Source organism: Urocampus carinirostris, chromosome 19 (assembly GCF_059441175.1).
Source record: "Urocampus carinirostris isolate Australia breed hairy pipefish chromosome 19, RoL_Ucar_1.0, whole genome shotgun sequence".
Lineage (NCBI taxonomy): Eukaryota > Metazoa > Chordata > Actinopteri > Syngnathiformes > Syngnathidae > Urocampus > Urocampus carinirostris.
The window spans coordinates 20,353,445-20,365,606 of record NC_142367.1 but is presented as its reverse complement, the minus strand read 5'-3'; the positions used below and the strand labels follow the sequence as shown (position 1 = coordinate 20,365,606).

General features: G+C 37.3%; 1 protein-coding gene across 1 annotated transcript; it reads left to right on the top strand.

The window, feature by feature from the left end:
- The first annotated feature begins 2,063 nt into the window (after positions 1-2,063).
- cox7a2l (cytochrome c oxidase subunit 7A2 like) lies at positions 2,064-9,081 on the top strand. The gene is made up of 3 exons (XM_088324066.1): positions 2,064-2,229; positions 8,372-8,506; positions 8,627-9,081. The coding sequence occupies exons 1-3, from the start codon at positions 2,158-2,160 to the stop codon at positions 8,765-8,767; spliced, it is 348 nt and encodes a 115-aa protein (XP_088180192.1). The 5' UTR covers positions 2,064-2,157; the 3' UTR covers positions 8,768-9,081.
- Positions 9,082-12,162: the final 3,081 nt, after the last annotated feature.

Here is a 12,162-nt window from a genome sequence, read left to right as displayed (position 1 = left end):
CCCTTTCTTTTCGTTGTTTAATCTATTTTCCTTAGTCTTTCTTTTTTGCCTTTTTGTCTTCCTCGTATTTATTTTACTTTGTCCTTTCTTTTCCTTCTCCCCGTTTTTTCTTTCTTTGGAAAAAGCTGGGCAATTTCTTTTTCAAAAGTGTTGATCACTTTGAGTGTCTTTCGTTTTTATTCTTCCTCCTTTAGCATTTGTTGCTCCACAAAATACGGCAACATCTAGTGGTCAATAATAATCACTACCGCTCAAAATATAATTTTAGGGGGGTAAAATTATTTTATCAATGAGTTCGGATGACTTTGTTATTTTCATTCAATCCACAGTATTTATTTCAGTTTTTTTCTCGGTTTCTCTCGCATAATAATTGGCCTATCTTGTATTCTTTTTTTCCGAAACTCCTCCAGATGATTCATGTGGCACATTTGGATTCTATTTAATAGCTTTTTTGTATTTATTGTTTTGTGACCTGAGGCAAGGAGAAGTAAAGTGGGTCATTTGCAAAAGAACAATAACTAATTGTATGCTCAGACAGACTCAACAGCACAATTTTCATCCGATGCTTCAAAGGCCGGATCGATTTTTCATTACGTGAGTCATGTGAGGATGCGCATACAGGATTGCCTCAGAAAATTTGAATATTGTGATGAATTTCTTTATTTTCGAGTATGCAATCCATTCTGGATGCACAACAAATGAGTCTTTTATGGTTTTAATATTAATCATTATGGAAAAAATACAAAATATCCCTTCTCAAAACATTAGAATATGATGAAAAAATATAGTAGTTAGCCGTAAGCCATTGACGCTAATAATAAAAGGCTGTCAATATTGAATTGATTTGTAAGGAATCCAAAATGGATGAATATTTTGTTATTTAACTGCATTACGTTATTGCAATATTTTAAAGCAAAACCAAAACATGCCAAGTCCATTATTTTTAAGGTTTAAAACCTAGGGTAACTGAAGGATTTTATACATTTGACTATAAAGGATTTCATACGATTGAATACAAGTTACATTTATTGAGTGCAATGAAGATTTTCACCGAGTAGGCTTGAGTTCAATGACAGGTCACGCCGTTCCGAATGCAGAATATTTTGTCTAGTTCTGTTGATGACAGGACTCGGACGGAGGACGGCAGGCATTGTTTTGAGAAACGCTCAGTGCTGTTTTCAGTTTTCCAGACATCGCGGCGAGGTGGTGGAGCTCACGTTGGGCTTCATTGGCACGCCCATGGGAGGAGCCGTCACAACATCTTGTGGAAAGCGAGGGCCGAGAGGAGAAGCTAGAGAACTGGAAGAGAGGGTTTCCCGGAGACTCCAACGACACTAATTCAACTAATTCAGCCGTATTCGATGGAGTTCAACTAGTTCAATTGTTAATGAAATTAAATCTGCCCCCGTGTGCAAATGTCAGCTTTTCTTGTTCATCTTTTCCATCAAGAAACAAACGCGCATTGTTGGGTGAATGTAGGTTGTGTTTGGTTAATAGAGTCAGATAACTAATTTGAACAATTCTAATATTTAATTCCTAACATAACTTACATGACTGCCTATAAAATAGTGTGTTGATGTTCAATGTCGTTCTGGGAGAATAGTATGCCTTTCTGGTTCAATGAAACTAAAAGTTTGAAATCAGCTTTTTTTCACATCCAGGGTAACCTACGTGACTGTGAAAGATGGCGGTCATATCTAAACTCCTTCTCCTTTTCCTGGGTGGACAGACAAACAAACAAATATATATATGTAGATATATACACTGTACTTACCTAGATCCCAAACGAAAATATTATCATTACCCTTTTTTGGCTCACGGGTGATAAAAAGAAGGCTAAATAGGCAAATATTTACAAAGTAGTGCTTGAAGACTGGCCTAATTTGTAAAGACTGGCTTCATTTGTAAAATTAGTAAACATATACTTATCAGCTACGGTATTCATATGATGTTCAACTTTTATCTTAAAAGACAGCTGACCGCAAATTACAAATTAATTCAACTTTTTTTTGGCTGTCGTATTTATCCGGTGTTTAGCTGGAGGGGAGTCGCCTACTCGTGACGTCATTTTCCCTCGACGCCGGAAGCAGGAAGCTCTTTTCGCCGGTTGATTTTGTTGTGATCAGCGTGTCCGCCCGCTTAGTTACCTCGAACAAAATGTATTATAAATTCAGCGGTATCACACAGAAACTGGCCGGGTCGTCTTCGTCGACGGCTTACGTCCCCCAGGTGAGTCCTAAAGTCGGTGTAAGATTGAAACAAGGACCGTCACGGAAAAGGTGACCTTCATCGTGCAGCACTGGGTTTGCGTCCATGTCTGCATAATAATCCATCTCCGAGGATCATCACGCGCTTTAAACTTGATTCAGAATATACATTAATACTAAATACATTAATGTGGGGTGACTTCACATCATTTATCTTCCGGGTCACCTTTGATTAAATGTTACATAATTTGCATGTTCGGTTGCTAACTTACTTATCTAAGCATTGTGCTGCAAAATGCTTTTCCTTCAACATTTCAATCTTGACAAAAGTCATCGTTTTAATCTTGTCCAGCTTTTGTTGCTAAAGGTTATCTCTGACCAAGTGATTTTTGCGTCGATCCACCGAATATGCCCTTGTCATACGTGCCCTTTTGATAAAGCCTCAATATGACAAAAGATACCCTTTGTTAACTCTATATCACATACTGTACCTAGCAACCGTTATTTCCCAACGAATACTTCACACCAGGAGTGTCAAATTCTGCATATGGAAAGGCCGGATTTAAAATTTACAAGCTGAGGGCTGGACTGATGCTAAATTGATTTATATAGCGCTTTTCAAGTCAATGAAGACCTCCCAAAGCGCTTTACAATGTGCTTCACTTTTACCCATTCACACACCAATAGCAGCCATGCAAGGCACCCACTTGCTTATTGGGGGCATTAGGGATTCAGTGTCTTGCTCAAGGACACTTCAACATATAACACGGAGGAGCCGGGAATCGAACCTGCGATCTCTTGATCCCGAGACGAGCGCTCTCCCTCCTGATTCAATGCCGCCACTAATGTGATTTACACTTACCCATTCATGGCTAGACAATGGCCAAAATACAAAACGGTAATTTAGCCACAAAAAAAATCACCTATGCAAGACCATGGCAACTATAATTCAGATTATCCAAATTCTGTCTCAAGTATGAAAAAGACAAACAATTTCAATTCAACCCCGGTCTTTTGTTGAAGAAAAAAAAGGCTTTAAACTATTACAATTTTAGCGCTCAGTACTATGGATCTTCTATCACATAAACAAAATGAGAATAGACATGCATGCATAATTTCACACATTGCCATCAACACAAAAACAATAATTATCATCAACTGACAATGTCATTATCGTAAGGGACATACCGTTGATGAGTCGATTAGTAGTTGAAAATAAATTACAAACGGTGCATGTAATGTACTGAGTTGAACAACTGAAAAGCTAACAGATACATTATAATATCAGATAAATAAAGAAATAGTGTCTTGTTGCTCTGTCAGTATTCTTTAATTTTCGACGAGCACAAAAGAAAAATTTCTTTGATAAATAAAGCTACATTACATGAACGTTAAATGAAAGACACTGGTATTATTCAGGCACGATCTGTATCCTTTATATTAGCAAAAGTGGTCCATAATCAGTCCAAAGAAAATAAATATGTACACTGTTGTATTACATTACTATAATAAACTGTAACGTTCAATAAAAGAAATACACAACGACTCCTGCAGGGTTACCGTGGTTCCTTGAAAAATCTTAAAATGCATTGAGTTTATGATTCCAAACACAACTAAGACCTAGTTGGCATTAAAATGTCTGAAATCCCATTTTTGAAACTCTTAAAATTGTTACACAAATATATAGTAATATTTATCAACGAACAACCAGGGAGTACAAAGTATTTTTTTCCAAGCACGTGTTTTTATGATGCAACACTCAAATTTGGTCATGAATATAGCAGTGTTTTTTTAATGGTTTACAGTGGACCAAAAAGGTCAATTTTCGTACTTTATGATAAAAATGCTTCATAAATGTGGCATAAAAGTTATTTGTAATTAGGAATTATTTGACAGTTTTGACCGAGGATCTCTGAAGTTCTGTAAACATCAAATGTATTCGTTTTTGTTTTATTTGTATCAATTGTGTTTCCTTTTTGTGTCGACCTGGTATTACATTTGATATACAATATAATACAATACTCAATTAACAAATAAAAGAACCTTAGAAAGTTTTTTTTTTTAATAACTACTTTATCTGGAAATAATAAGCGGGGAGACTAAATAGTAAATGGTCTGCATTTATATAGCGCTTTTCAAGTCAATGAAGACCTCCCAAAGCGCTTTACAATGTCCTTCACACTTACCCATTCACACACACACTCACACACTAATAGGGAGTCAGCCATGCTTATTGGGGGCATTAGGGATCAGGGAATTGAACCTGCGACCTCTTGATCCCAAGACGAGCCCTCTACCTCCTGAGCTAATGCTAATGCCAGTAAACTGCATTATAGTGAGGGATTACTGTACAGCCCCGATAAGAAGGTAGGTCCTCGTGCATTGCTGTATTTTTTGGTTATCTTAGTAAATAGGGACCGGAACCCCGCGAGAAACATATAAATTTATGAGGTATCAGACACTTTCATAAAAGCACCCAATGGTCAAACTTACCTCGAGATGACATCTTTACCGACTGAGAGTACATACCTGCCAAGTACTCCGGTTTTGCCGTAATGAGTACGGTTTTCTTTAACCCACTACGGTGTTACGGTTGGGTCACATAAACTACGGTTTTCCCTTTTAAAAAAATAAAATCGTAAAAACATTCCACCGCAAGATGGAGACAAAGTACCATTTCAAACAACAGCTTTATCAGCACCGCAAGTCGTCTGGCAGTGCTGATATATCACTGCGCGAGGTTTATTTTTAGCTCAATTGTAGCACCATAATTGGCAGCGGGAATAGAGGTCATGGAGTCTACCGGAGAAGTGCAGAAAATTGTGAAACCGAAACGAAAATTACAGTGCTTTCGTGAAGAATATTCCAAAGCTTTCCCTGGAGTAATTATCACATCGAGAAAAGGTGAAAATTACGCCAACTGCACACGGTGTAGACAAGACTTTTCTGTGGGTCATGGAGGTATTAGCGATGTTAAAGACCAAGTGGAAACGAAAAAACACAAATCAAATGCAAATGACAGTAAGTCCAGCGGCAAAATCTTCACTTTTTTTGTCACCCCAACCGATTCTTTGGACGTCATAAATGCTGAAGTGTTATCTACTGAAGCGATCATTGAACATGGTGTTCCAATCGGTATGGCTGACCACATGGGACCGCTATTCAGGAGAATGTTTCCTGATTCTAAGATCGCTAAAAATATACTTGTGGGAGAACGAAACTGCCCTTCAGCGAATAAAAATTTAGTTTGTTTATTGCTTAAATATGTGCTGAAGTCAGTTAAGTGAAATGGAGAATTTCTAAGATGAACAACACCACCCCCCCTGACCTGACCCCTAGCGACTAGGCTTTCTCACTTTCAAAAGTTGGCAGGTATGAGAGTATATGACTATCACAAAATAACAACTGTAGATCTACAAATAAAAACACCAAACAAGAATTGCAGTTAAATGGATGATCTTAATTGTCTTGTTATTTTTCATTGTCATGTTATGCGAGCTGAACGTGAGAACCCAGTATCTTTTACTTGATCAAAGTCGCCGCGATGATTAAAATACAATTGTCCTGAATGTAGTGGTTTCCCACAAGTTGTAGGTCCAGGTCATCCGTTTCATCGATAATTGATCTGGCGTTGGTGAGATACATGTTCGGAAGGGTTAGTTTGTGAGTTACATGGCCTGGCTGCAGTAAGCTGTTCCTGCGGCACTGCTATTGCCTTCTTTCCCAGCGCCGCCTCAGTTACTTCATGAACCTGATCATAATCCACGGAGCACCTTCTGGTGAAGTTCATTTCTTTGCGCTCATCTGACCTTCCAAAGAGTCCGCTTTAATTGATACATTAGTTTTCAATATAACAAGCAGCTAAAAGCTAGCTGTCGCAATTCTTCGCAGTTTGTTTTGGTGACCACATGGACTTGTGCACTCACCCTGCTGTTTGACTGTCTACATACACCAGTATATCACAGTCTCGTGGACAGGCAGTTACTCCCACCCAACACACACACACACAAACTCCCCCGTGATAGAATTTGCTGTCGAATGTCTGCAGCAGAACACAACGCACAATATCAATGGCAATAAAGACAATTTAATCCAAAATCCGCAAAGCATTGAACCAGCATAACCGAAGTGAGAAGTAGCGAGGGGTTACTGTACTCTAATTTCTAAATATATAATAGACCCACATTTCTTGAAAATGAATTACTCCCCCTTCAACCGATGTACCAATAGCAGCAAATTGAAGGGCTCCCTATTAAAAGGTTAAGGGTAGACATGCATGCAGATTGGCTGGAGGTCTACATTCGTTAACACCTAAACCTTTACAGACAGACTGAGGAGATCATTCCTCCCTCACGCCATGAGGGTCTTTAACTCCACCCGGGGGAGTAAAAGCCCACATTAAACCACACCCCCCACATTGCATATTACCGTATTTTTATTACAGTGTGTATTTTATGTAGCACTATCTAAATACTCTATATCAACACGTTACATTGGGTATTCATGTATTATATTCCTCTTACTTTATTATTGTTTTATTTTCAACACAAGGATACTGCTGTAAGTGTGAATTTCCCTACGGGGAGGAATAAAGTATCTATCTATCTTTATATTCCAGATAAGCAGTTTGGAGGAGCCTTGCATGGCTGACACCGCTATCGGTGTGTGTGTGTGTGTGTGAATGAGCAAGTGTGAAGCACATTGTAAAGCACTTTTGGAGGTCTTCAGTGACTTGAAAAGCTCTATATAAATGCTGACCATTTATCATTGACTGTTGTGAAGTTGTTGCGTCTTGGCACTCTGAAATTGGCGCTCTCACACACTGCAATTATCACCCTCAAAGGGCGGTCATATCACAATCTCCTCATTCCAGTAACTCAAATGCAAGATCTTGCCGAGAAATACTCTAAATGGTAAATCAACCAGATGTAAGCTCCTGTTTTCTGGTTCACTATTCTGTAATCAATGATGATAAAGACTATTCTAAATATACTTTGTTGCTGTGAACAAAAAACAGGTGCGCTGTCGGATATTTTTGCGCTGGTCTAATTAGGTCTATTTGAATACATCAGGTCAGAAAGGTGTCAGAAATTGACGTCAAAGTAACCTCGGTCTTTACATTGCCAGAAAAAGGTTAAAACTTTCCACTAACACAATATAAATAATCATATTACAGCGTTACTTCTTTGTACCAGTTCAATTGCTAATGAGCGAATTTACCTAATATAAAAAAATTAAAAACTCATTCCCGACATCCCAAAATTATCAAAGTGAGCCCAAAGTAGCTATAAAACACATCTTCCTGATCACTAAAAACACATTTAAATAGTAACTGAACATAAAAATTACAATAATAAGATAAATAAGGGGATATTAACAAAATGATATGCAAGTTTATTATGAGCACTTACCCAGGAGGCAGCCGCCTTAACGGAAGTTCGAGTGTGGTGACTTACCGGCTGTTGATAATTCGTAAGCACTTACTGTAAACTTAAACTTGAAGTTGGTGTAACGTTCAATGAACATGCACACAAAACATTTTTACAGCCCTTTCTTTGCCTGTAGTAGTTTGCGTGCGCAAACTAGACGATCTGATGGTAGGGGAACAATCGCATAGTGGTCCTGAAAATACTCATTTCCAAGAAAACTTCTGAGGAAAAACAGCTTTTTGTGAAAAGATGCGTTTCAAGCAAACGTTTCTTTTTGGTGCTTTTATTTTTTTTCCCTCCAATTCCTGAACAATGCGTTCCATAACTACAAGAGAGCTTCGCTTGCAAGAACGCTGGAGAACTTTGTAAGAACTTTATAGTGCCTGATGTTTCTGGATATGTAATCATACGATTTTAGACATTGGAAGCAAAGCCATACGAAGTGGGGGCTCCTCAATGTGTGGACAAACATTTGATTAAAGCCGTTCTTGTCATCCAGTGGGGATTTAGCATACTGAAATCATTCCTAGAGGCTTGATACCAAAACCCATAAGGACTAATTTATACTTCTTAATGTAAGGGCCTAAACCTTTAGATTTGTATTGTTTTTCAGATAAACATAAAACACGTACTTTTACGTTTTGGCACTCAGAGACATGCTTCAAAGAACATATTTATGAGTTAAAAGGAAATTTATAACCATTGCGACTTAACGGTTTTCCGACCACTGTGCAGGGTTTTAAGCCGTCTGTCCCGGCAGAGTCCCCATCTATGATCTTCGCCGTGCCCACCAAAGTAGTGTCAGACGCGAGACCCACGGTGGAATACCTGGGGGCCAACAAGGTGCCCGACCTACAGAAAATATTCCAGGTAATTGATTTCTCCTCACGACACGTCTCAGTCCAGTTTTCCCTTCCCTCACAAATCAATCACAAGCACAACTCTTTTCATTATCCGGGTAAACGAACTTTCTCTTTTTTGTCTTCTAAGAAATCCGACGGCATCCCCGTGCATCTGAAGCGCGGCTTCCCCGACCGGCTGCTCTATCGCACCACCATGGCCCTGACCATAGGGGGCGCTCTCTACTGTCTGATGGCGCTTTACATCGCCGCCAATCCCCGGAAAGACTGACCCTCCGTCACAGATCCTCACTTGACACTTTCTCACCACTTTTCCATCCCGGATAGTATGGCGACCGACACACAGGAAACGGCGATGCGAAAATTTCCAAAATAAAAGAATCATCCCCGAGCGTTTTGAACATGAATATTCCGTGGAAACAGAGTTTTTAGAAGGTTGTCACTCTGTGCGACGATCCCAACAATGAGCCTCTTATTTCTCGTCTGTGATTACCCTGGGAATCTGTAACGATGTGTCACACAAAGAAAACAAACTTTATTTTCTACAAAAATATATTTAATTGAATAAATTTCAAGGGAAAACAAGGCAGTCATTGTTTGTTGTCAGCCGTCTGATGCGATTCGAGCGCCTGATTCGGGATGGTTTTACGTAGGGAGTAAACACGTGGTGTGTTATTTAGTGCCTCCTAGTGGTCGTTAAAACGTCATTCATTCACCCAAAAATTTGATTCCAATCGTAGGCAAAAATGCATGAACTCTCATATAGATATGTTTTTAAACGGGTCAAGAAATTTGTAGTTACTTACCATGTTTCACCAAAAGGGAGCTGATATGATTGTCTGGCATCTTGCTGTGGAAAGTACCTAGCATGCCTGTGTAGGCGGCTACGTTGGTCAAGTCAACAACTCATGTACATAGAAAATAAATCATAACGCTCGTTTTAAAACTGATTTTCATGCGTATAACTTTTTAGTTATAGGAAAATAATTTATAAATATAAAAATGGGAAAAAGGAGTTCAAATTAAAAAAACGAACGATTGATTAAGACAATTTATGAATAATTATACAAGTTATAAACATATGCATTGAAATTTTAACAATTTATATGAAACGCTTTGAAAAAAAAAACTATAATTCAAATTCAATGTTAAGAGGATATTTTAAGACTTTATTTTACAAGAAAGCGGTATAATATTTTCTCTTAACAAGGAGAAAGCTAAATAAATAAAATAAAAATAGTACAAAGATATTTTAAAATGAAAAAACACAGTTAAAGGAAGAAATTGATCTAGTGTTGATGTCTAATGAAGTGACCATATACATTATGGTCACTTGCCACATAAAGGGGTAAAATGGTACAACAGTTCTAGAAATTCTGAATTTTCGCAGAACAGTTTTACAAGATTTTTTTTCTTGTACTTACACTTTTGCATCAAAGGAAGTAAGTATGACGATGTGGTGCAGCCCTTATTTTGAAAAACATTGCCTTGAGGGTCTTTAACTCCACCCGGGGGAGTAAAATCCCACATTAAACCCCACCCCCAAATTTGCATATTACCCTATTTTTATCACAGTGTGTATTTTCCATAGCACTATTTAAATACTCCATACCAACACGTTATAGTGGGTATTTTTCAATTCTATATCTTTTATTTTATTGTTTTATTTCTCAACACAAGGATACTGCTGGAAGTGTGAATTTCCCTATGGGGATGAATAAAGTATCTATTAAATATTCCAGCTTTCAGGGACTCTATAGCTGACTAGTTTAGACTCACAGTAGGCATGCCACTCAAAGGGGCATGTCGTTTCTAGTGTTTTAGACATATCTGTGATATAAAAAAGTATGAGAGTCTGGGGCAAAAAAGGAAAAAAAATTGTACAGTTTGGTCACTTTGAGTGCCTACTACCGAAATATTATGACAGAAATACTACAAAAATACTACTAGAAAAAATAACGACTGAAATAAAACAAAAAATACTGCAGAAATGCTACAAAAATACTTCTCTGGAAATACTACAAAAACACTACTGAAATACTACAGAATTGCTACAAAAATACTACTTTGTAAATACTACAAGAATAGTACACTAAATCCTACAGAATGCCTAAGAATACTTATATGGAAATGATACAAAAATGCTACAGTAATGCTAAAAAAACACTACAATTGAAATACCACAAACATACTACAGAAATACTACAAAATACTACAGAAATGCTACTGTGGAAATAATACAAAAATGCCACAGAAGTACTACAAAAGACTACTATGGAAATATTACAAAAATGCCACAGAAATACTACTATGGAAATACTACAAAGACAGTACAAAAATGCAAAAATAAAACTGAAATATTACTTTGGAAATACTACTATGGAAATACTACAGAAATGCTACATGAAGGCCATAAAATACTTCTATGGAAATAATACAAAAATACTACAGAAATGCTACTATGGAAATAATACAAAAATACTACAGAAATGCAACAAAAATACTAGTATGGAAATATTACAAAAATACTAGAGAAATACTACAATGGAAATACTACAAAAATACCACAGAAATCCCACAAAAAATACTACTATGGAAATACTCCAAAAAATACTACGGAAATGCAAAAAAACTATTACAATGGAAATCCCACAAAAATAGTACTATGGAAATACTACAAAAATACTACAGAAATACTACTATGGAAATAATACAAAAATATGACAGTAATACTCCAAAAATACCACTGTGGAAATACTCCTAAAATACTACGGAAATGCTACAAAAAAACTACCATGGAAACACTGTATAAAATACTACAGAAAAGCCATAAAAATACTTCTATGGAAATACTCAAAATACTACAGAGATGCTACTATGGAAATACTACAAACATACTACTATGGAGATAACACAAAAAAAATCAGCCCTTTGAGACTTCTTGTGATTAAGAGCTATACAAATAAACATGACTTGACTAGAATCTTTAAAAATGCTTGAATTTTAATGTGTTTTCAAAGATGGACAAATGCCTGAATTTTGGGTGAAGTGCTTGTAAACCCTTGTTATAGTTTCCCTGTTTCTTAACAAGTCTGCTTAAAAATGACGCTGACACTGCTGTCTGGGTTCACTTCGCCATTGCATTGTTTCTTGCCTCATGATTAATGGCAGCACGCATTAGTTTGTATGGCATATGAAACATCACCCTCTATGAGTTGCGCCCAAGAGGACGGGTGCATAGTACACCTAAACAGGGCACTATAAAATGTGTACTAGAGCAAGGATGCAAAAAAATTAATGTACCGTAAGCTCCATTTTACCCAACACCTACATGGGAAGAAACATGTCTCAAAAACTTATATTTGCGATGTACTCAAGATTTTAAAACGCAGGATCAAAAATTGCACGGTCAAACCGCACATATATTTGCGGGTACGCAAAATAAACGATTTGCACCAGATTTTACTTGTAATGGTACTGGAGAACTTGGAAAATTTGCCTTTACAAATCCTTAATCAGTGCTTGAATTTGGCCACGGTCGATCACACTACACAATACAGAGACATTTAGTGGTCAAATATTACACAGTGTCCCTTTAAGATATAGTCATTTGGCTGCCATGCTCACTGCCCTTATGAGGAGAGGAGGAGGAGAGTTTATTTGGCA